The sequence below is a fragment of the Acytostelium subglobosum genome (assembly GCF_000787575.1).
Source record: "Acytostelium subglobosum LB1 DNA, scaffold: scaffold24, whole genome shotgun sequence".
Classification (NCBI taxonomy): domain Eukaryota; phylum Evosea; class Eumycetozoa; order Acytosteliales; family Acytosteliaceae; genus Acytostelium; species Acytostelium subglobosum.
Window position 1 is genome coordinate 309,037 of NW_012236509.1, and position 24,217 is coordinate 333,253.

The following is a 24,217-nucleotide window of genomic DNA, read 5'->3' on the forward strand; positions in this document are numbered from 1 at the left end:
ATTCGGTCGAGGGTTGGACTCTCTCTCACTCTCCTATCTCTCTCTCTATCTCTCTCTTGTCATCTCAATTGCGTTGTCATCAACAATGAAATGGAACTTCCACACTCTTGATGGCTTTAACCAAAAATATCTTGCAATCATCCATTTAWTTGTTGTAATTGATACAGATAATATATATATACATACACATGGAGAATACAAATATATCTCCCAATACTACTACAACTACTACAACAACAACTAATACTACAACTACTCAGAATATTGATGATGTGAACAAACAGACTCAGACTCAGACTCAGACTCAAGGTCATGCTCAAGGTCAGACTCAGCCACAACACAATGAATCGTCATCATCAACATCTAATACAGATGCAGAGAGGATACCTCTGAAGGAGTCTATATTCTGGAACAACTTGCCATCATCTGATCACCAACCTACAATCAACAACAACATCAGCAGTGTCAACTCTGACTACATCATGCCCATCACAGCCTTCTCAATGCAGAAGTTTGTACTATACGAGACAAAGAGTGTATGTTTGATTGATTGATTGATTGATTGAGGTATGATACTGACCTCTTCATACACATTCACAGCGCTTCTATCTTGTTGGATCAAACAGAACAAAGAACAGGTTTAGATTGTTAAAGATTGATAGGACTTATGAGGACAGGGTGGTGATTAGTGAGGACCCGACAGAGTATAATAAGGTACAACTGCAGGAGCTGTTGACAATGATAGAGAATGCTAATAAGGAGGGATTGAGCAGGGTATGCTCGTCATACGGTCTTCTTGGATTCATCCGATTCCTTCACGGCTACTACATCATCTTGATCACAAAGCGTCGCAAGGTCGGCCTGATTGGCACGCACATCATATATGGCATCGACGACACGACCTATGTCTACATCCCCACCACTGTGCCCAAGGCCAACAGTCCGGACTTTGTCGACGAGACCCGCTACAAGGGACTGTTCCTGGGCCTGGACCTCACCAAGGACTTCTTCTTCAGCTACACGTACGACATCACACGCACACTCCAGTACAACATGACACGTTACTTCCACAACCCTGCGCCCAAGACTATTCAAATCGATGAGAAGACCAACCAACCCAAGCTCTACTACAACGAGCAGTTTGCATGGAATCAGTTCCTTCTTGAAAAGCTCGTCTCGCAGTCCATCACCTGGAACTGGATACTTCCAATCATACATGGATTCATACTTCAAGAGAGTATGTTTGATTGAGTGATCGAGTGATCATCATAACTCTAACACTCATTCACTCGCCCAATCAATCAATCAGAGATCGATATATTTGGAAAGGCTGTAGACTTGATATTGATCGCGCGAAGAAGTAGACATTATGCTGGAGCAAGATTCCTCAAGCGTGGCATTAATGAGAATGGACATGTGGCCAATGAAGTGGAGACGGAGCAGATTGTACAAGAGCCACTGTCTGGCAACACAAGACAGTCGCAGTTCTCTTCTTATGTTCAGGTGCGTGGATCAATCCCTTTGTACTGGGAGCAGGACAACAATATCGTCACACCCAAACCACCCATTCAGATGCAGCGCATGGAGCCATTCTACGGCTCGACCATCGTGCACTTCCAACACCTCTTCCGCAAGTATGGCTCGCCCGTGGTCATCCTCAACCTCGTCAAATCCAACGAGAAGAAGCCACGTGAGTCCATCCTGCTGGGCGAGTTCACCACGTGCGTCGAGCAGCTGAACGAGCAGCTGCCGCCCGAGCACCAGCTCATCTACCAGGCTTGGGACTTCCACAAGGCGGCCAAGGCCAAGAATGAGGATCACATGGGCTGGCTCGACTCATTCGCTCTGCAGACCATCCAAAAGACTGGCATCTTCCACTCGTCCAAGAAGCTGTATTCGACGTCGATACGCGAGGCCTGCCAGGCCGACTGCAAGGTCAACCTGAAGTACGGCGTGAGCGGCACCGAGCAGACCGGTATCGCACGCACCAACTGCATCGACTCGCTGGACCGCACCAACACGGCGCAGTTCTGCATTGGCAAGTGCGCTCTAGCGCACCAGTTGTACGCAATGGGTGTAATCGATCAACCACACCTCGAGTTCAACACGGGTATCGTCGAGATCCTCATCGAGATGTACGAAGCGTGTGGCAACCAGATCGCGCTGCAGTACGGAGGCTCGGAGCTGGCCAACACGATCAAGACCTACACCAAGAACTCGCTGTCATCGCAGTCACGTGACCTCGTCACCACCATCAAGAGATACATCTCCAACTCATTCATTGATGTGGACAAGCAGCACTCTATCAATCTATTCCTTGGCTACTACGTGCCGTCGCGACACATTGAGGACATTGCGTTGTGGAACCTTGAGACCGACCATTATCTGCACAACAAGACGAAGCGTCTACAGCACCACCTGCTGTCCAACACGCGCTGGTGGGAGGAGCCGCTCAAGGACTTCAAGAAGACGTCGCTAATGTGCAACTATGCCGAGAAGCACTCGATGATACAGTTGATGCGTCAGCGAGCCGTCGAGTTTGAGGACAACTTCTACAAGCCCGACACATTCACATGGATCGACAAGCACTTTGACTATCGTTTCAACGATCCGATCCGATTCAGGAATCTCACATCGGCTATCGCCAACTACTTGGAGTCGCCCAAGCTCATCAAGAAGAATGTTCAAGCCAATGGCGCCAACGGCAGTAACAACAACAACAACTCTCAATCATCATCATCAGCCAACAATGAGATAATGTAAGTACTCTGGCGAGCATGCTACATCCATCACTCACTAACTCACTCAATCATAGTCGCTATGACATCAAGAGATGGGTGGTCTCAATTACAAAGGGCAAGTCAGTTGCGAATGGTGGTACAAAGAAGAAGACTGGCGATATGAACGGAGCGAATGAGAAGATGGACACAAAGATCAGTGAGGGCGAGGACAAGGGTCATCTCGGCAACTACCAGCCATTCAAGAAGTTTGGCATTGAGCTGGGTACGAAGAAGTCCGAGCAGGACGTGTTCAACAACTATTGCTGCCCGGCCGACAAAACTGTCAACATCCACGCGTCGCAATACTCATCGCAGGACATTTACAGCCACAACTTTTACGCTGACTATATCAAGAACAGCGAGCAACTCAACTTTATCAACAGCTCACTCAAGCCCACACCCGCCAAGGGTACGGTCAAGTGGTCGACCACACGCAATGGACAGAGACGCGCCAATGCACCCGAGGTCACCAAGCACGAGCTACAGACCGCCTTCTACTACTCATTCCTACAAACGCACAACAGCAATGCGCTGTACCCTGTATCATCAGACAACGAGTCCACCTACGTTGGCCACTCACAGAGCATCAAGAACATGCTGCTACAGAAGGAGCCACCCCTCCAGTTTGGTTCACAGCGCACCAACTCATCGTACATACCGATCAGTTAGTCCAATCATTCATTACATTCCATGTTGTATCATACTTCTTTATTTTTAGAGCTGTGCGTCGGTTGCCTTCATCTTCATCTGGGTCTTCATGATCTTCCTCTCTTGTTGGCTCCATACTAACTTCTGCTTGATCAGCCATCCCGCTCCAACTGCTGCCGCCAGCAACACAGCGCCACATGTCACAGCAATGACGATGATCTTCCATTTGGGGAAGCCGCTTGATGGGCACACCTCGGACTCGACACCAACCAAGCCCACCATGCTGGGATCGATTGTACATTGTTGGAAGTAGGGTAGGTTCAGAGCTGTCCAAAGGGAGAATGTGTCGTTGGTGGGGGGCTGCGCGAGGATGAGCACATCGTCGCCTGATAGTTCGATAAAGTCCGATTGGACAACACGCTCATCCACAAAGAGATGGCTGGCAAACTTGACCTGAAGGATAGAGTTGCCTGCCACAACATGATATGAGTTGGTGGCCAGCTCCCCAGTGGTCGTAAGAGTCTCGCTGCATGGGCCCAGGGTAGTTCGGTTTGTCTTTGTCTCCATTATCACCTGGAGCGTGTGAAGGGTGCTGTTGAACGACCAATTGTAAAGAGATAGTACAATCTTGATTGAGTTGGCGGGGATTGGTATGAGCTGGCCTGCAAACTGGTATATTCCCGCGTCCTTGAACTGATACATGGTCATTGCAACAATGACTGGATCTTTGTTAAACACTCCTGTGATGACTCCCGAGCCATTGTCGGCAGTCCAAAAGATGTTGGCCATATCCAAAGTGCGCACAGTCTGACCCATGGGATTGAGTTCGCGTAGATACCTAATGCCTGACACAAAGTCCACACGTGATGGGTTGATCACAGTGCCATTGTTGCCAGATGGGTTGGTGTTGGTGTTGTCAGTGGGCTTGGTGCAGGCGGCCAATGTCCAGCCACTCTCACAGAAGCATGTGCCCTGTATACATCGACCATGGTCATTGCACAACGCACCACTTGGTGCCACTCTCGGACAGTTTGCGTCGTTGGCATAGTAGAACAACTGTTTGATCACTGTGAAGCCAGCCATTGTAAGATTAACAAACATCGACTTGTTGTCTGACTTGGCCAACATTCCATCAAACTGACATGTCAGGATGGATGATGATAAGACTCGAGGGTTGTAGCATGGTGCTCTTGACACAGCTGCAGTTGTGTTGCTACCTATGGTAACTGACACATTGTTATCTGAGAAGTACCTGCCAGAGATTGTCAGTGTTGTTGAGATGTTCTCGTATCCAGGTGTAATCTCGGTCATCTCCATTGAGAGGTACTTGAAGTTGAATGCAGGTGCCTTGGTTCCATTTAATGATAGCTGAACTGATAGTGTCGTGTTGAGGCCGCCGGATGGCTTCGCCAAGGTACAGGCAATCTTGAGATGTGGTGTGATGAAGGTGATGTCTGTGCACTTGTCATGACCAATGCCCACGTCCAGGAGTGTTGGGTCGGTGTACAGGTTGGCTCCAGTGATTGTGAAACGGCCACCATCAGGGTGCATTGACTTTATGTCTATGATCGTAGGTGGAGTGAACTTGATGTACTGTATAGATGAACGTTTGATGTCAAGACTAGTCGTCAGCACTACTGGGAAGGGTCCTCCAAAACCAGGCGCCACGAAAAGTTTCAACTTTGGTGAATACAAGTCAATCTTGAAGTTAGACATGTTCACCGATTGATAAGTGAGTGTATAATTGGACAAGTATGTTCCACCTCTATTGATTGTCATCACCATTGGTCCACCTGAAGTTGGGAACTCTGTGACGTCAAGGGCGAAGCTAGGCTCTGTAAGTGATTGATTGATTGGTCAGTTGGGTGTGAGCAAGATTGAAACAACCTATCCCAGCATGCTTACTATCAATGTAGAACTCGGACAATGCTCCAACATAGTCTGATACTGGTGATGGGTAGTATGCTACAGAACTCAGGTTGAATTGATAGGGTAGTGAGCTGGTTGGAGGCAGGGCGGCAGGGTAGAGATTGACCTTTTGATAGGCCTTCGGACCGTCCATCACCTGAAAGTAGTTGGTCGTACTATTATAGTTTACAGATGTCCAGAAGAATGGTTGTGGATCATTTGGGAACGATCGACATAGTAGTTTATACAAGTCCAGGGTACTCTGTGAGTCGATGTAGCCCTGGAAGGGTGTCAAGCCTTCAATCTTAAGACTGTGCGTGTACTTTAAAGAGCCAGTAAAGTTGCCAAACTGGGAGAAACAGGAGAAGAACCTGCCATTAGTGTCTGTGATTGGGCATCTTTGTTAGTCAAAGTAATTGATCGATTGAATGAGTGATGTGATTGACTTACTGAAAGCAGGTTTGATTGCGGTGTGGAAGTTCTTGTCCACAGTGATGTTGATTGGGGAGAGATAGTTGTTGATGGTGCCAGAGAGTTGACATGTGATTAGTCCATCTTCGATGACATTTGGATTGATACATTGTGCTGGGTTGAGTCCAAGGTCAATGGCCAACACCAGCTTTGATGAAGTTCCAAAGTTCTTGCCAGTGATGGTCATCTGGCTGCCAGAGTTCAAGCTAAGATAGACAACGGCAATATGAGGTGATTGATATTGGAAGGTAGTCTTGAGTGTTACAGCACCATTGGACACCAATACATTGTATTGTCCCGTGCCAGCGGGGATGGATACTTGTAGCGAAGTCTTTGATATAACTCGGATGTTGGAGGCGGTGAATGATCGACCGTCTACATTCTTAAAGTTGACGGTAATCATTGCGGATGATGAAGTTGATGACAAGTTCATATTAAGTATGTTTGTGATCATTATATTGTCATCACCAATTGTACGAACTGGTTCGATGTATGGCAACTCCATGCCACCATACTCGCAAACGAATGGATACAACTTATTACCCTCCATATTATTCCAACAACTCTCCACTTGATCAAACCCAACATACTCCTCAACCAAGAATGGATAATCACTTGGTTCCATATAGTTGAAGTATGAATAATAAGGACTCTACATTTGATTGATTTATCGAGTAAGTGTGTGAGTGGTGGGGTGGAATGATTCCAGTGTGTGATCAATCAATCAATCAATCAATTATATGATACATACCTCTCCTGTGAATGTGTTATACATTAGAGTACCTTTCTCAGGACCAGAGTTGTAGAGATAGATACCATGTTGATTAGTGTCATCACCTGATATCCAGAAATTCAATCCATTGATATACCTTTGTTGAGCAACCAACAACAAGTCCATCTCTTGTACAGATGTCACTGTTGCAAGGTATCTAAAAGATCAATGAAGTATGTGAATATGAGTATGAGTACGAAGTGAGATTGAGATGATACAATGACATACCCTGCTTGTCCATTGGGCAATGAGGTTGATGCACAGAACGTTAAAGCTTGGTGGACAGAGTAAGGTGTGCTGTAGATACGATAAGTATGATTATTTGTATTTAATATCTCTGTACCTGCCAAAGTTTGTGATTGGCAAAAGGAGTTGACCATGCATAATCCAACAAAGAGTGTTATGAACATGGATTGAACAATCATATTTGAATAAATAAATAATAAAAAATATAATAAATTGGTAAGTATTATTATCTGTTCTTTGGAATGTTGGACTGATAGAATGATTTAATGATTGATTGGCTTGGGAGTGAGTTGGCTTGGTAGTGTAAACTGATCGATCATCACATCACCCCTTCACTCAATCAACCAAGGTCTGACCATCACTCACTCTTCTTGGACTCACCCAAGTTGTAAACATAAGGTTGACAATAGACAACACAAACATAAAATAGGAACGAGTGGAGTGGAGCTCCAACCAAGGGTTGACCAGGTATTGAGTTGAAGATATCTCCAATAATGTTAAGCTTTTGGGGTTTCATCTAAGTGATGGCGAATAAAGATAGAGACAGACAGGGTATATTGAGCTTTGGGGTGGTCCTGATCCAGACCCGCCCCTCAAATGTAAAATAATCTTCGGGATCAGTAGGGAAGGGGTGGGGATATGATCAAATTCATCGGGTGTTGATGGCCATCAATCAGTCAACCCAGTCTGGGCAGGGCTATGACGTATCTGCAAACCATCTTAAGTTAGTATCACGGCATGCATGGGTTACATGTGGCTGGCAGGGACCAACAAAGCAAAACAATATCTTTCGTAAAACAAGTGTTTGCTTACTTACTTTTTGTAATGTTCACGTGAACATTGTTTGTTGCCTGTTCACATCATACATTGATCAACTCGTGGAGAAGAGGAACCATGGTCAACAATATTAATAATAATAAACTCACTCTTAAGGTGAGCTTTAATGTGATGGCATTGATGGGGATTGATAGGTATTGGGCAAGGCAAGGCATTGCACAAACTAGTGATTGATTGCCGATAAAGGTTGGATGGGAACATTACCTACTACTGTTCAATCTTTTGACTGGTATTTGGAGTGAAGTAAGACTTAGTGATGACATTGTAACCATTGGTTTTTGTACAGATCCCTGTTATTGATTGATTGATCTGATCGACTGTCATTTCTGTGTAGGTTATGTAATGGCATCATCGTTCAATAGATAGATACTATATCGTATCAATCGGTGTCTGGTCTGGCCTGTCTATTTGATTGTTTGAATGATTGATTGATTGAATGGTTGTTTGATCGATTGTTTGTTTCATTCAAACACCAACAAATATATAACTCTGATACAACAAACATTACATTGTTTGAAGTTGATGAAGATATATGTTCATATATATAGTATACTTTATTTGTATACATTGTTGTTATCTGTTTGAACAAAAGTTGGTTGGAATGAAACTTCATAAACTTGACCTGGGGTGTTTGGAATTCAATCAAAGAAAGACCACCAAACTTCAAAAAAATTGAGGGAAGGATTTGGATGGTCACAGGTCACTGTCAGAGCCAGTGTGCACCGAAACTACACTCAAACAGGACAACCCTTTTGATATTATCTATTTATCACTTTACATTTATCTATATTTATATATATATATATATTAACATTTTTATAAAAGCATACAGGATGGCAAGACAGACTCGAATTTTGTCACTGTTAGTGTTCTCATTGGCACTGATAGGTGGAGGAATGGGTGTCCGTACGTAGACTTGCGAGGTCATGATTGATTGATTGAATGATTGAATGAATGAATGAACACTGACACACTGACACATCAATGAACAAACAAACAAACAAACATATATATAAATATTATATATAATAGTGAACTTCTTGACAGATTCATGGATATTGATTATATTGTCGAATGCAAAGGCTGCACCAGCACCTGTAGCAGGTCACTCATCAGTGCTCAACCCTGTTAATAACACATTGGTTGTGTTTGGTGGCAACAACGCCAAGAACTACACCAACTCACTAAAGACCTACGATGTGGTCAACGATGCTTGGATCTCAATCAATGACACAACACCCAAGCCATCGAACCAGTTCATGCCGTCGCCTCGCTCGGGCCACGTCGCCATCACCACGCCCACCAACATGATGTACGTCTTTGGTGGACGCAATGATACTACAATCTTCCAGGACATCTATAAATATGACATGGGTAAGGCTGCCGACGACATTCACCCCAAGTGATCACTCGGGTGGGCACGTGACTGACACACAACTCTCTCTCTCCGCCACACTCTAGTCGATGACATTTGGATCCAGCTCAACGTATCTGGCACACCACCAGCACCAAGATATGGACACTCTGGTATCATGTACCCAATCACTAATGAGTTCCTGTTCTTTGGAGGCATGGGCACGACTGGCGTACTCAGCGACATTGTCAAGTTTGAGTTTGAGTCCAACACATGGTCCACGCTGCAGCCTGGCAACAACAACATCGTAGGACTTGGCGTCTATGGCCACTCAGCCGTCCTCAACATGGCCAACCAGATGGTGGTCTTTGGCGGTATAGTCGACACCAACAACAAGACCACCGATCAGCTACAGTTCTTTGACGTCGTCCACGGCAACTGGGTCAACCATACCCTCAACACCACCTCTGGTCACCCCGCCGCACGTTCAGGACACGCTGCGGTCATCACTCCACTCAATCAAATGCTTGTCTTTGGCGGTAACTTTGGTAACGGTGCCACTCAACAGACTTGGAAGTATGACTTTAGTAAGTTGAGTTCAATCCTGATCAATCAATCAATTCAATCACAAGTTAGAAGTATTGACTGACACGATCATCATCCATTTAGCCTACAACACTTGGTTGACTGTCAGCCCTACTGGATATGGCCCAGATCACGGACTTTATGGACAGACTTGCACATCGACTCTGTTCAACACAATGATGGTCTTTGGTGGCCAATCGTCTGGATCAGACTTTTACAACGACATCTTCAAGTACAACATCATCACATCAGTGCTTCGATCACAGAGTGATGGAGTGGTGCTGGTTGTTCTGTTGACGATCGTGTGCTCCATGATCATTGGTCTTTGTTTCGCTCTTGACCTGATGGCTGAGAAGAATGAGATTGAGCGTTTGGAGCGTCTAGAGCAGGAGGCTGCCACCAACGAATTGAAGAAGGTCACCAGTAAGTACCCTCTTTGCCTTGCAAGGCTGTCAACATGAACACTTCACTTACTGACACCATCACCACCAACCAGTTGCTAAGGAGAAGAAGAAGTCAAAGGAGGAGAGACAGCCACTCTTTGAAACATTTTAAGATATTAACATCAACCAATCAAACATTCAAACAATCAATCATATTGCCTGGCGGCACCATCGTCCCATCATCCCACCTTTCATCACATCACACATATGCTGATTCGACCAAACTGGTTCAGGACACATTCATCAAGTCATACTCCAAGACAGACACAACCCTCAATGTACAAGTTGATGACGATTGGATGTAGACACAAGTAATAGTAATAATAATAATAATAATAATAATAATAATAATAATAATTTAATACTTGGATTGATTGACCGCATCCATGCATTATGGGGAAGACACAGGTGAGTCGACTGGTGTAGTTGGACAGGTCCATCGTTTGAATATGTTTATGGAGGCCGCCATCTGATGGAAACCAAGAGGTTGAAGAGCTTTGATTAGCATTTGTTGATTTAGAAACAAGGTTATTGGGCTATTGGGGTTTGGGCTATTGGGGTTCGGACCAAGGTAGGGGTCATGGGTTTGTAGTGGTTCCAGGACAAATGAAATAAGAGTCAGACTGTTGAATATCGTTTGACTAAGGTGGGCCACAAGATGATCCAGATGCGTCTGGAGCGTGCCGTTGGCATCCATCGTGGCCATTGATCTAATGTCGAACAGCCTAATGTAAAGTGATCTTAGAGGAGTGGTTACATCTGGTAGTACTTCTGACACATCTTTGAGGTCTGGCAGGGTGATGTTCAACGTGTGCAAATGTTTGAGGTCTTCGTAGATGAGTCTAGATGATTCCCCAAAGTAATTGGAATTATCATAGTATTCATAATAACTGAGTTGAAGTTCTCTTAAGTTGCCCATTCTACTTGTGACTGTGGGGAATTGGTACGAATCTGAATGCTGATCGAAACCAAAGATCAATGATGTGATGTGTTGCAGATCATCTGAAGTCATCCCGTATACACTGAAAGAGCTCTCATTTTTGGTCATGTCCAGGACGAATGATCTCTCTATTGCATGGTTGGCAGGCAGGAGCAGGAATGGGTTTTTGGGCATGGTTGAGTGGATGTCAATCTTTTGAATGAGTGGATTGTCTTTGATGTAATGATCGTAGAGGTGTTCGAATAATTGTTCCATTGGGAAATTATGTTCGTAGGATCTAATGGTGTTTGGACCATAGGTATCGGGGTCGATGTGATCTATTCGAGAGTTTGTAGGTGCATCGACAAATGTTATGTGTCTGATGTTTGGAACATGGACAAATGGTACCAAAATCATTGGATAACTAGAGCACAGTGGTATTGTTATGGACTGGAGTCGTTCCAAGCATATGGGCAGATGCGCAAGGGGAATATGGACCAAGTCTTTGAAATGTAGGTGCAGGGGCGGGGTGCGAAGGAGACAGAACTCCGATCCAATGTTGATCATTGATAGAATGGGCAATGTTGGGAGGACATTGTTTGATAATGCCATGCTGACAGCCTTGTGGAGTAGTTTAGAGACAGTGGAGAGATGCACCAACGATGGAACATCATGTGGATATGCGAGCACAATGAATTCAACGATGTATGCCATGAGCAGATGAGAGAGCATGGGGAGTGGTGCCATTGGAGTGTCTTCACTGATGATTGTTTCTTTAGATTTAGCAAACAGGTTCTCTTTGAGTATCGAGTTGTTCTTGAACTGTTTGAATATTTGTCGATGCTTGATGTACTCTGGGTGTTGCGTGTCGAACTTCTCCAACAAGCTGTGCTTTACCTCCTTGTAGTTGCTAGGGGCTGAGTGGATGGCGTCCATCAACTGAAAGGAGTAGTTATATTTGAGGAAATGGAACGTGGTAGCTGGATTGGGCTTTAGCAAGCTCTCGATGAACTTCATTTTGCGAAACTCATTGTCATGGATATGATTATTGATGTTGTTGTCAATGTATCGAAACCATATTTGGGTGGGGTTGATGGACGAGTCGATGAATTGCTGTATGAATTCCTTTGGTTCCTCTTTGAGCTTCCCAAGGATATCGTCGATGGCCGCATCGCCGAGATAGCCCAGCGCATTGATTTGTATGAGCAGATGTATGTTGCCCACAGGAAACTGTCTCCAATTGTTGTCAATGTACTGCTTGACCTCTGTCGGGAACTGTTGCAGTATCTCGTCAGTTATATCGGGAGCATGCTCACCTTGTAGTTGTAGAAGAATGTTCATTGCTAGCCCAAATAATGGTAGTGCTGAGCAGTGTGACAGCTGAAACAGTCCAACAGCGCCACGAATGATGAGCGTAGAGTCCTCGTCGTCGGACACCCATAAACGACTCCAATGATAGTTAAAAATGTTGATCTGTTGAATGGACAGGGACAGTCGCTTGATTATTTCTTGAATAGGAGATTCATCAAGGTATGCATCAGGCGTTCGTTGGAAACCTCCATTGATACTGTCGAGTAGAACAAGGGAGCAGTTTCTGGACATTGTGTGTCTTGGTTGAATTAGCCATTTTGTGATTTGTTGTTCATATTCTATAAAGAACTATTTGATTATGGATGTGATTAGTACTCAGTTGTGGTATGATCTTAATCCAATTGGTGGATATATTACCTTTAGGAACGATTTACACTCCAACTTGATAAGTGTGTTGCGCAATACGAATGAGTCCAAGTGGTCGAGGCATGATTTGAGACAGGAGTCGAATGAGCGCACATAAGGGAATAATGTCGTATATACATCGTCCATGTCCTTTCGACCTGTAAACTGACTGATCATCATATCCTGGTTGTCGCCATTGTTGATGATGTCGTCACCCAAGAGTGAAAGTACTTTACTGATAACATTTGAATAGCGAGAGTATTCGTTTGTGCTTAGCTTGAATGTGACTAGGGATCTGTTGTTTGTGTTGAGTAGGGTCAGAGTACTGGAGTTGGGTCTAACGAATCAAAGAGGTTCAAGTATGCTTACTCAAAGACAGCCTGTCTGTTGGACTTGGAGACAAGATGTGGTGGCAGTGAACCCCTATTTACCACTGATGAGAAGTATTCCATCCTGTTGGCAGTGCTTGATGATGGGTCATCAAACAACCATCGGTTCATCTCTTGATTAAACCGTTCCTCACCAAAGGCAGCGGTGATATTGTCTTGGCAGCTGAGAATTTCCTTGTAGTTCATCATGAGTTGAAAGTATAGTTCGAACATAAGCTCTACTTGTTCGTGTTGTTGATTTGCTCGCAGAGGTGTGAGCAGAGTGTTGAGAAATTCGGGATTGATAAGGACAAAGAGTGACCAGTGTCTAGTGTGGATGGCAGTATCGAGGAAGGCCAAGGCGTAGGCGAATGGTACACGTGCGTACAGTAGCCTGCCAATATGTTCATACACATCAGGAGAATACTCTCTACTTGGATTGGCAAGTAGCCTTGTTACCAGTGGCAACAGTTGATCTTTGAAGTAGGTCCACAGTTCATTGGGGAAAGGCGAGTTCAGCGCCAAGTCTACTAACGTCTTGAAGAGTTGAGGGTTGACCTGTTTATGAGCAAGGTGCACTCTCAAATGTGATACAATGTTGTGTAGTGGTGGTCCAATTTCGGCACAGTTGCAATGCTTGCTCACAAGTGTCGTTGATGGACGGTTGTCATCATTGGACCATTCATTCGTTGAGATCAGTTTGACAATGGGATGAATAGTGATTGATTGTTGTTGTTGTTGAGGAGGAGGAGGTGATGCAGGGGCTTCCAGCCTCACTTCCAATACTATAAGGAATGCCTTTTTTGTGAACCTAAACTTTGTCAATCTAATAGTATTCCGTTTCTGTAGCAGTTGATCTTTGTTTATAGATGTCTCAAATGCTGCAGGTATAAAGTGCACCCCATCGGTAAGTGTTGCCCTATAAAGTATGTATGTATTGTTTGGTTAGTATCTCTATCATTATCTCTATCTCTATCTCTATCTTTATCTTTATCTCTATCTCTATCTCTATCTCTATCTCTATCACTTACGTGAGTCTAGGCGGTGATGAATTACCATTGACAGGCAGGCTGTGTACTTGTAGCTGTATGTCACACTTGTGAATGATGTTGGTGTCGAGAGATATTGAGAAACTCTCGATATGGTAATCTAAGTTATCCATCTCCAATCTCTTTGTGTTTGTATGTTTATGAATGATTCAGAATGTGTGTAGTTGTTACAAAAGAGATATGTGTCCCGGTTTGACACATCATTTCAAATTGCCTCATTTGGCAAGAAAGAATGAGATATCATTTCTAAGAATGACATGACTTCAACATTGTTGAGTAGTTCACTTTGGACTTTACTTTTGGTTCATTAATCAATTCATCAACAACAGATAATAATAATATATGTGATCATGAACAATAACAATAATTATAACTCACCTACACTATCTACTTCGAGTTCATCATCATCTACTTCAATCACAACTTCGACCTCAACCTCAAACACATCTGATAGTAATACATCACTACAACACCAACCAAAGAAGATACATAAACTATCTGTTGATGTTATCAATAGAATCAATGCAGGCGAGGTTGTATTACGACCTAGCAATGCTCTCAAGGAGCTAATTGAGAACTCATTGGACGCTCATTCAACGATCATCACTGTCACACTGAAAGATGGAGGTCTAAAGTTATTACAGATACAAGATAATGGTTGTGGTATCAAGGTATGTGACTGCTCTATCCTTAGGTCAAGTGTCGATCAATCAACACTTGTCTAATACCTACACACTGAAACTCACTCACTCACATTGTTAGCTCGAGGATATGGATATTGTTTGCGAGAGGTTCACAACGAGCAAGTTGACATCGTTTGAAGACTTGAGAAAGATTACGACATTTGGATTCAGAGGCGAGGCACTCTCATCAATCAGTCATTGTGCACATCTCAAGATATTGACAAAGACATATGATTCGGCTTGTGCCTATCGTGCACACTATCACAATGGCAAGCTGCACTCACCCGACGCCAGACAATCGGCTGAGCCCAAGCCGTGTGCCGGTGTCAATGGCACTCAGATCACAGTGGAGGACCTGTTCTACAACAACCCTTCGAGGAAACTTGTTATCAAAAACACATTGGAGGAACACAATCGTATAGTCGATCTGATTAGGAAGTACGCCATCAACAACAGTACGATAACATTCATATTGAAGAAGTTTGGTGATCCGACACCGGACGTGCACACACCTGGCAACCTGACCGAGAAGGAGGCCATCGCCCACCTCTATGGCAGCGAGGTTGGACGCGAACTCAAAGAGCTATCCGTGTCCAATGACAAACTAGAGTTTGACATGAAAGGATTCTTCTCCTCCACCAACTACTCTGGCAAGAAGATGACATTCATTCTCTTTATCAATAGTATGTACATGTATTATCACAGTTCACATGAATGACTAACTAACTTTGAATGAATATGAATAGATCGTTTGGTTGAATCAAAGAATTTGAAGACTGGTATACAGAAGATATACGAGAAGTACTTGCCAAAGGGTACACATCCATTTGCTTTTGTTCGACTGCAACTCAATCCAAAGAATGTCGATGTCAATTGTAGTCCAACCAAGAACATGGTGCAGTTCCTCAATGAAGAGGCCATCATTGAGATGATCCAGAAGATCGTGGACCAAGACCTTGTTCAATCTATCAACTCAAGATCATTCTCAACACAAGTCACATTGCCAGACTTTGACAGCACTAGCAATGACGCTCCGTCCAACAACAACAACACGAACAAAGGAGCAACATCGACAACACAATCAACTTCAGCTACAAGCAAATCCAACAAGGCACCCGCTATATTGCCATCACAGCTGATTCGATCAGATTCAAAGACTCAACCCATCTCTGCATTCATTGCTGATGAAGACAATGACTCTGACTTTAGACCAAATCAACTCATCTTCACAAAAAAGTCGAACAACAAGGGAAAAGACGGTGGCGGTGGTCCACTCAATGCAAACGACTCTGCCATGACCTCAGACATGATTGATGAAATAGAGAGCTCAGGCATGGCTCCTCCATCCCCTCAACAACCAACTACAACAACAACAACTACATCCACGTCTACAACCACATCTTCCAACGACGACAACACCTCAGACGGCGCCAACAACAACACAAAGAAACACAAACTGGACACCGAGACAACATCAGTAGTCAATCCAAATAGGACAAAGAGATACAAGCCTACTGAGTTGACCAGTATCAAGGACCTTCTAAAGACTGTGGACAACAACTTACATAGTGGATTGCAAGAGTTCTTCTCAGACTGTGTGTTTGTTGGCTGTCTCGATCATACATTCTCACTGGCACAACACAAGACCAAGCTCTACCTCATCAACGTTGAGATACTTAGCAAAGAGTTGATCTATCAGAGTATCCTGCGTGGCTTTGCAGCATTTGACACCATCAAGTTTGTCACACCCCTATCAATCAACACAATGATACTTACCTCCCTAGACTCGCCTTGCTCTGGATGGCAACCTGAAGATGGTTCCAAAGAGAAGATAGCTGATGTATGTATTATGCATGAGCATGACCTGGTGCTTGTCATATCCTAACCCAATCAATCAATCACATAGTACTTGACCAAACTATTGATATCAAAGGCATCGATGTTACACGAGTACTTCTCCATTGATATTATTGATGGTCACCTGGCGGGTATCCCTCAGATATTGGATAACTATGTGCCTTGCATGGATAACCTGCCCGTCTTTATGTTGCATCTGGCTACAGAGGTGGACTGGGAGTTTGAAAAGGAATGTTTCGATTCAATAGCCAAAGAGTTGTCTGTGTTTTACAAGATTGAAGCATCACTACCTGTCGATAACAACAACAACAACAACACGAGTACAACACACAATGGACAGAAACGCAATGGAAGGGAATGGGTCATACAACATTTGATCTTCCCAGCACTCAAACGATTGGTGCCGCCCAAGTCATTCTCCAATGATGGCACCATCATCATGGTCACTTCCTTGGAGAAATTGTTCAAGGTATTTGAGCGATGTTAATTGATGATAAAGACAGCTTGAATAATGTATATGATCGATCTGATGATGATGTATTATTACTTGGACACAGCTGATGAATGTACATTCTCCTTTAACAACTCGCCGAATCTCTTGCATGCCTCGTCCATCTGCTCGGTGGTGGCTGTGGAGAAGGATGCTCGCACGTAGGTCGAGGGCACTGAAGTGTCTGGACTGAAGGCAATGCCAGGCGTCAGGATGACCTTCTTCTCGATGGCCTTGGTGCTGATGAGTGAGAATGTGTCGTTGACGCCCTTGACCTTGATCCAAACAAACATGCCGGCGACAGGCTTGTTGTACTCGATCATGTCGCCAAGATACCTGTCCAGACACTCGCAGAACGTGTCGCGTTTGGCGCGATAGAACTCTTGGATGTAAGCAACATGCTTGTTGAAGCCCTCCTTGCCCCATGCCTTGAGCAGGGTGTACGCGATCATCTGACTGACGCCACTTGCGTGCAACGATGTGGCCTGATGCATGATCTGTGTCTTCTCGACGAGGGCGGCTGGGCCCGTGACAAAGCCAATGCGCAGTCCTGATGAGAGCACCTTGCTGAGAGAGTCGAAGCGCAGGACTCGACGATCCACATCCATTGAGAGGGAAGGTCTGGCCGAGGTCTGTTGCGSCCGGCCTCGAGGAACTGGAGGAAGTAGTATGGGTCGTCCTCAAAGATGATCAGGTTGTACTTTGAACAAATCGCATAGACAGATCGCTTCCTCTCCACTGTCATCGTGCATCCAGATGGGTTCTGTCCAGTGGGGATGGTGTACAATACTTTGGGCTTGGGCTTGCCAGCGTATCTTGTGTCCCAGTTGGCCAACAAGTCCTCCAACTGCTCGGGTACGATTCCGTGGGCGTCGACTGGTACGCCAGCCAGGGTAACACCAATTGGGTTGAATATGGATAGCGTGCCACTGTATGTCGGTGATTCAACAATCACTGAATCGCCCTCACCAAGCAATGTATCAATGGCCTCAGTCAGGCCCTCTTGGCTTCCATTCGTAACCTCAACAGTCCATTGGCGGCCTGGAGTTGTGGCTATGTGCGGGTTGATTGAATGAGTGATTGAATGGAATGATTCCAGTTCAGATGACATGATGGATTGGATGATGCTTACGATCGACCAAGTTATGAGTGTTTTGTTGGAACTCCTTCAGCCACTTTGTGAATGATTCGATACCGTAGGACTGAGAGTATTGAAGGGCAACCTGTAAGTCTGTACCAGTGATTGACAATGACTCGCCAGTCTTTAACTCAAAGCTAATGTTCTTGAATGGGAATGTAGCGGGATTGGGTAGTCCTCCTCCAAGTGATATCTATACATCATCCAACACCCTCAGTCAGTTAGCCATTCTTTCAGTCAACCGATCGATCGACTGAACATTCATGTCGTGGTCCATACCATATCGGGAGACATGATCTTCATCAACTCTCTGATTGGTGAAGGCTTCCTGTTCAATGCCCTTGCGGACAAGAATGGTGTATAGTCTGTGATCATCGATGAAGTCATATCTTGGTGTATGTATTAATGATGATTGTGTGTGATCAATTTACAATGAAGCCAATTAAAGATCACTCTCAACTTCAGCTGATCAAAATTTTATCCGTTTTTATCCATTTTTATTCAAAGAGACCTTCTTTTGATCTTGGAACTCAAAACAAATAATGACTTAATGTCAACCTGTAGTTTTGAAATGTCTTTATAGGGAGCCAAAGGAGGCTGAGGAACTGGTAATCCGAATTAGAGTTGGCACAAACTCTCTTCAATAGATTGATATCAAATCCCAAAGCATTGCTTTGGAGGTGTCCTCCCTATCATTTAGGCCAGAGTAGTCTTATCAACTGCATGATTTCCAGGCACCATGATCAATATTTTAACGATCTTGGAAAGAGTTGATACTAACCAGGTTCATCAAAAGTTGGTAGACAAGATCAAGTCACAGGTACAGGATACTCCAATGGAGACACCAGCGCTATAAGATGAATGTGAACTCTATTTAGTACTATAACAAATAATGAATTAAAGTACTTACATGTAGATATATAAATATAACAAGAATGATTATCTCAAAATAGTGATTTGAAATGTTTGTATTTGTCTCAACTCATAATGACATGAGACAGATGTCAAGGCTCATTCACTCCATTTATGGTAATATAATAACCACACATCTTTGTTATGTTATGTCCAATGAAAGTGTATGTTCACACCCTTTTACATCCAGTGTTCAACACACACATTCATTCATTCATCCATCCAACAAACACACACACCCATTCAAGAGTATGGATGGATGGATGAAGTAAACAGAACATTAGTGTGACTAACATCCACTTCTTGTTTGCAAGACAACTAACATATATTATTATTAGAGATAGAGATAGAAATATAGAGAAATAAAGATAGAGAAATATAAAGAGATATGTCGACTTCATCATCATCAACAACTACTACTACTTCGACATCGACATCTACATCAAGATCACCACAACAACATTATAATAATATAAGATCATCGAATGATGGAATGTCACCTGGCCTTGAGTCAATGTCAAACTTTGATGGTAGATTGGTAGTAATATCAAATAGATTGCCAGTGTCGTTGAAGAAGGAAGCCGATGGCACTTGGACGAGCAAGATGAGCAGTGGCGGTCTGGTCGCCGCACTCTCAGGCCTCAAATCAACTAATTACATATGGGTCGGATGGATTGGCTCCGAGATCGAAGAGGCAGACCGCGAGTTTGTCAAGAAGTTGCTCTATGAGAAGCACAGCTGCATCCCAGTGTTCCTCAGCGAGAAGGTTGCCAACGATCATTACAATGGATTCAGTAATGGAGTGCTATGGCCACTGTTCCACTACCTACCTGGCAACCTGGACTATGAAGAGAGCATCTGGGACGCCTACGTCGAGGCCAATCAACAGTTTGCCGATGTCGTGCTCTCAATCTACACGCCCGACGACTTACTCTGGGTGCATGACTACCATCTCATGCTGATGCCCGAGTATATCAAGAAGAAACAACCCGAGGCCAAGATTGGCTTCTTCCTGCACATTCCATTCCCCTCGAGTGAGATCTTCCGTGTGTTGCCCTGTCGCAAGGAGATCCTGATGGGTGTGTTGCACTCCAACCTCATTGGATTCCACACCTACGACTATGCCCGACACTTCTTCAAGGCGTGCACGAGGATGGTGGGCCTGGAGACCGCGCCCAACGGTGTTTACCTCAACGGACAGTTCGTACCAGTTGGTGTGTTCCCCGTGGGCATCGATCCAGACAAGTTCTTTGAGTTGCTACAGACTGAGAAGGTCAAGAATAGGATTGAAGAGCTCAAGCAGAACTTTAAAGGACAAAAGATCATCATTGGAATTGACAGATTAGACTACATCAAGGGTCTTCCACAAAAGTTAGAAGCCATGGAGAAGTTATTCCAAAAGTATCCACAATGGAAAGGGAAGTTGGTCCTCATCCAGGTATGTCCCATCCCCGCTCGCTCACACTCATTCACTCAATCACTAACCCGACCAATCAATCATTAGGTTGCCGTTCCATCTAGACAGGACGTTGAGGAGTACCAAAAGTTGAAACAAAACGTAGAGGAGTTGGTCGGTAGGATCAATGGACTTTATGGCTCACTGGGACAACAGCCCATTCATTACTTGTTCCAATCTGTAGACATGTCCGAGTTGACGGCGTTGTACAGTGTCTCGGATGCATGTCTCATCACATCGATCAGAGATGGAATGAACCTGGTCGCCCAAGAATACGTCTCATGTCAAACAGAGAAGAAAGGTGCACTCATCCTAAGTGAGTTCACAGGAGTATGTATCTCATCGCATTATCTCATTATCAGTCATGACCCGAACTAACAATCAAACAATCAAACATAGGCCGCACAATCACTAAGTGGAGCATTAATAGTTAATCCTTGGAACACTGAGGATGTGGCCGACTCGATCAATGAGGCGTTGTTGATGTCGGACAAGGAGCGCGCAGAGAAACATAGTATGTTGTTTAACTTCATTGTTAAACACACTGCCAGTCACTGGGGCAATGGATTCGTTAGCGAGTTGTTCAAGGCCAGTTCCAAAGCCGACAGGCTCAGCGCGACACCCGAGCTCAATGTTGACAAGGTGGTCGCGGCATACAAAGCCAGCACCAGGAGACTTCTCGTGTTGACGTACGACGGCGCACTCATCCCTTTCTCCAACCATCCACGATCGTGCAAGCCATCTGAGGAGCTGCTCACCATGCTAAAGAAGCTGGCCGCGGACAAGGGCAACGAGATATACTTGATGAGCGGCAGGGACAAGAAGACACTGGGAGAGTGGTTCAGCGGCATCAACATTGGACTGTCGGCAGAGTTTGGCTGCTTCACCAAGAAGTGCGACTCGAATGAATGGGAGCAGATGTGCCCTCCAATGGACCCCAACTGGAAGGAGAGCATCCGTCCACTGTTCAAGTACTTCACGATCCGCACTCCCGGCTCCTTCTTTGAGGAGAAAGAGATGCTGTTCACCTGGCACTATCGCAATGCCGACCCTGCCTTTGGTTCGATCCAGGCGCGTGAGCTGCACCTCCATCTGGACAATCTGCCGCTGGACGTGATCGTTGGCGAGAAGACGCTGGGCGTGCGATCCAACAACATCAATCCGGCGACATCCATTCGTCGCGCAGTCTTGGACCTCGTGCCCAAGGGTCTGGACTTTGTGCTGATGATTGGCGACACGCACATCCATCAGAGTGAGTTGCCAGTGGTCAATGGCACCATGTGCACCGTATCAGTGGGTAAGAAGACGTGTAATGACTCCTTCTATCTCTCGTCAACCGATGAAGTCATTGGACTACTTAGTCAGCTTAGCCAGAATTGTCCACTTCCAGGATGTTCCAAAGAGTGATCCAAAGATCTGACCTTCATCAAACTGTGAATACAATAACATGTACATTCATTCATTCATCTTCAATCATACAACATGCGCTCCACTACTCGTGTAGATGGGCCGGCATGCCTCTCTATTTAATATCGTCTTCGTTGTTATCATTTGCTTGCCTTAGTTGTCGCTCCTGTTCTCTCTTTCGTTCGAGTTCAATGTGTTGTTTGTTGATTGTCAATGTCTTTTGATCCTCTGGTGATAGTGTTGAAGCAGTGGCGTTACCACCAGCCTCCTTCTCTTGTAATCTAATCTCTATAGGTGTTGGTTCATATTCGAGTATTGTACTCAAATGCTTTGCCTGTATCATAACTGTATCTAAATGTGTATTTCCAACTCTGTCATCCTATTGTCAATCATTCATTCAATCATCCTCATTCATTCAATCAAACATACATAACTAAACTCCTTATCTTCTTTGGATCAGTCAGTTCTCTTGACTCTCTAAACTCTGTTCTTGTCTTATGTAATACAAACTGTCTTCTATTCTCTGTTGGTAGCTTTAATCGTTCCTAATGATGAGGTTGAATGATTGAGTGATTGAGTGAGTGTCAATTCATCGCATGATTCCCAACAACAACATCAGTCCATACTCTTAATAATGATCTAAATAGTTTGATCATCTTTGTTCTATGTTCTATACCAGTGTACATTGCCATTGTTGTTGTTGTTGTATCTGTATCACTTTATCTCTTTATCTGTTTCGCAAAATCAATGAAAATGTGGGCTTTGTCTCGAATATGTTGACCAAAAGACGACTAAACAGATTCATTCATGACAACAAGTTGATGTCACATCTTATACATATAACATATACATATACATATAACATATATAATATGATACGTTCAATAACAAGATGTATATCATCACAACAACAACATATATATAGTAATAGTAGATGTAGTAGATTGTCGACACTAACATTGGATCATCATCATCAATCAATGAGTTACTCATCATCAACTTCATCATACTCTGACGACACTGATACACCTTCAATCTCAAGATCAGCTCAACGTAATAGTCTTGTATACAAACGATTATCAACATTACCTGGCAAGGTAAGTGACCTTCCATAGACTCGCTCGCTCATGTTCATTCAAACATTGACTCACTCATTCATTCGCGACCGAACGATCAACAAACAGAACTTAAAGAAAGCATTGACAGATATAAAGGATGGAAAGTTGGGTACACCTAATACTACTGCACACTTTAAAGAGGATATAAGGGACAGGAGTAATCCGGCTAATACTCATGTTGTTATGTTGGACAAGGAGCATTGTTCATTCGATGGTGTGTTCTGGATTGACTCTGAACAGCAGTTGGAGCGAACATTCAGTATAATTAGGAAGGAGCACGTCATATCGTTCGATCTGGAGGGCGTGGAGATGGGCAAGCAGGGCGAGGTCGCACTCGTCCAGGTGGCACTGATGAATGGCACCGTCTTCCTGTTTGACGTGCTGACACTGGGCCAGCGCGTGTTTGCCGCCGGGCTCAAGGACATACTCGAGTCCAACACATTCCTCAAGGTCGTGCACGACTGTCGCCGAGACAGCGAGATACTCTACCATCGACATCAAGTGTCGCTCAATCACGTGTTTGACTTGCAGGTCGCGCACGCCCTGCTGCAGAAGAAGCGCGAGGGCAATGTGCCCATTCGCCGATACGGCCTGCAGGAGCTGACGCACATGTACATCCCCAAGCACGCATCTCAGCGCGCCGTCGACATCAAGTATCAAGTGCGCGATATCTTCAAGGAGGGCAATACAGAGGTGTGGCGACAGCGTCCACTCTCCAAACTTATGATCGACTACTCTGCACTGGATGTCATAGTCCTGCATCCCATCTACAACTCGATCGCGCCTCATCTTCAAAGCCCATTCGACAAGCGATACCTGAGGAAGCATTTCAGCGAGCAACTCACCTACTTCAAAGACAGCATCAAGCCTCTCTACTCACGCAACTTGATCTAAAAGAACGCGAGTTGGCGAGTCAATATGGTGTGGCGTGGCGGCGTGGCGCTCAACAAACAAATAACACAATCCAATCACTTTTGGTTGGAGATAAGATTACCCATTCAATCAATTAGTTGTTTGATCGATCAATCATAGACATAGTACTTTATTTCGATTGAATAAA

General features: G+C 44.4%; 10 protein-coding genes across 10 annotated transcripts; 5 read left to right on the forward strand and 5 right to left on the reverse strand.

Moving 5' to 3' along the window:
* Nucleotides 1-188: 188 nt before the first annotated feature.
* Nucleotides 189-3,449, forward strand: SAMD00019534_098890 (hypothetical protein; the record flags this gene model as incomplete). Its single annotated transcript, XM_012894921.1, has 4 exons — nucleotides 189-536; nucleotides 601-1,237; nucleotides 1,310-2,759; nucleotides 2,816-3,449. 4 exons carry the CDS (start codon nucleotides 189-191, stop codon nucleotides 3,447-3,449), a joined length of 3,069 nt encoding a protein of 1,022 aa, XP_012750375.1.
* Nucleotides 3,450-3,494: 45 nt separating this feature from the next.
* On the reverse strand, nucleotides 3,495-6,959 carry SAMD00019534_098900 (hypothetical protein; the record flags this gene model as incomplete). The annotated part of the gene is made up of 5 exons (XM_012894922.1): nucleotides 3,495-5,263; nucleotides 5,334-5,720; nucleotides 5,787-6,459; nucleotides 6,559-6,736; nucleotides 6,808-6,959. 5 exons carry the CDS (start codon nucleotides 6,957-6,959, stop codon nucleotides 3,495-3,497), a joined length of 3,159 nt encoding a protein of 1,052 aa, XP_012750376.1.
* Nucleotides 6,960-8,495: 1,536 nt separating this feature from the next.
* On the forward strand, nucleotides 8,496-10,156 carry SAMD00019534_098910 (hypothetical protein; the record flags this gene model as incomplete). The annotated part of the gene is made up of 5 exons (XM_012894923.1): nucleotides 8,496-8,568; nucleotides 8,695-9,036; nucleotides 9,124-9,603; nucleotides 9,686-10,024; nucleotides 10,098-10,156. The coding sequence occupies 5 exons, from the start codon at nucleotides 8,496-8,498 to the stop codon at nucleotides 10,154-10,156; spliced, it is 1,293 nt and encodes a 430-aa protein (XP_012750377.1).
* Nucleotides 10,157-10,435: 279 nt separating this feature from the next.
* Nucleotides 10,436-12,304, reverse strand: SAMD00019534_098920 (hypothetical protein; the record flags this gene model as incomplete). Its single annotated transcript, XM_012894924.1, has 1 exon — nucleotides 10,436-12,304. One exon carries the CDS (start codon nucleotides 12,302-12,304, stop codon nucleotides 10,436-10,438), a length of 1,869 nt encoding a protein of 622 aa, XP_012750378.1.
* A 301-nt stretch (nucleotides 12,305-12,605) lies between these two features.
* SAMD00019534_098930 (hypothetical protein) lies at nucleotides 12,606-14,209 on the reverse strand (the record flags this gene model as incomplete). The annotated part of the gene is made up of 4 exons (XM_012894925.1): nucleotides 12,606-12,622; nucleotides 12,709-12,974; nucleotides 13,049-13,966; nucleotides 14,079-14,209. The coding sequence occupies 4 exons, from the start codon at nucleotides 14,207-14,209 to the stop codon at nucleotides 12,606-12,608; spliced, it is 1,332 nt and encodes a 443-aa protein (XP_012750379.1).
* Nucleotides 14,210-14,446: 237 nt separating this feature from the next.
* Nucleotides 14,447-17,123, forward strand: SAMD00019534_098940 (hypothetical protein; the record flags this gene model as incomplete). The annotated part of the gene is made up of 4 exons (XM_012894926.1): nucleotides 14,447-14,767; nucleotides 14,859-15,462; nucleotides 15,526-16,619; nucleotides 16,686-17,123. 4 exons carry the CDS (start codon nucleotides 14,447-14,449, stop codon nucleotides 17,121-17,123), a joined length of 2,457 nt encoding a protein of 818 aa, XP_012750380.1.
* A 56-nt stretch (nucleotides 17,124-17,179) lies between these two features.
* Nucleotides 17,180-18,651, reverse strand: SAMD00019534_098950 (hypothetical protein; the record flags this gene model as incomplete). The annotated part of the gene is made up of 4 exons (XM_012894927.1): nucleotides 17,180-17,693; nucleotides 17,828-18,179; nucleotides 18,259-18,457; nucleotides 18,544-18,651. 4 exons carry the CDS (start codon nucleotides 18,649-18,651, stop codon nucleotides 17,180-17,182), a joined length of 1,173 nt encoding a protein of 390 aa, XP_012750381.1.
* A 913-nt stretch (nucleotides 18,652-19,564) lies between these two features.
* On the forward strand, nucleotides 19,565-22,052 carry SAMD00019534_098960 (hypothetical protein; the record flags this gene model as incomplete). Its single annotated transcript, XM_012894928.1, has 4 exons — nucleotides 19,565-20,614; nucleotides 20,681-20,962; nucleotides 21,032-21,929; nucleotides 21,994-22,052. The coding sequence occupies 4 exons, from the start codon at nucleotides 19,565-19,567 to the stop codon at nucleotides 22,050-22,052; spliced, it is 2,289 nt and encodes a 762-aa protein (XP_012750382.1).
* A 108-nt stretch (nucleotides 22,053-22,160) lies between these two features.
* Nucleotides 22,161-22,584, reverse strand: SAMD00019534_098970 (hypothetical protein; the record flags this gene model as incomplete). The annotated part of the gene is made up of 2 exons (XM_012894929.1): nucleotides 22,161-22,410; nucleotides 22,469-22,584. Coding segments are annotated over 2 exons (366 nt in total), but the record flags the coding sequence as incomplete, so codon positions are not given.
* A 435-nt stretch (nucleotides 22,585-23,019) lies between these two features.
* Nucleotides 23,020-24,051, forward strand: SAMD00019534_098980 (hypothetical protein; the record flags this gene model as incomplete). Its single annotated transcript, XM_012894930.1, has 2 exons — nucleotides 23,020-23,136; nucleotides 23,224-24,051. 2 exons carry the CDS (start codon nucleotides 23,020-23,022, stop codon nucleotides 24,049-24,051), a joined length of 945 nt encoding a protein of 314 aa, XP_012750384.1.
* Nucleotides 24,052-24,217: the final 166 nt, after the last annotated feature.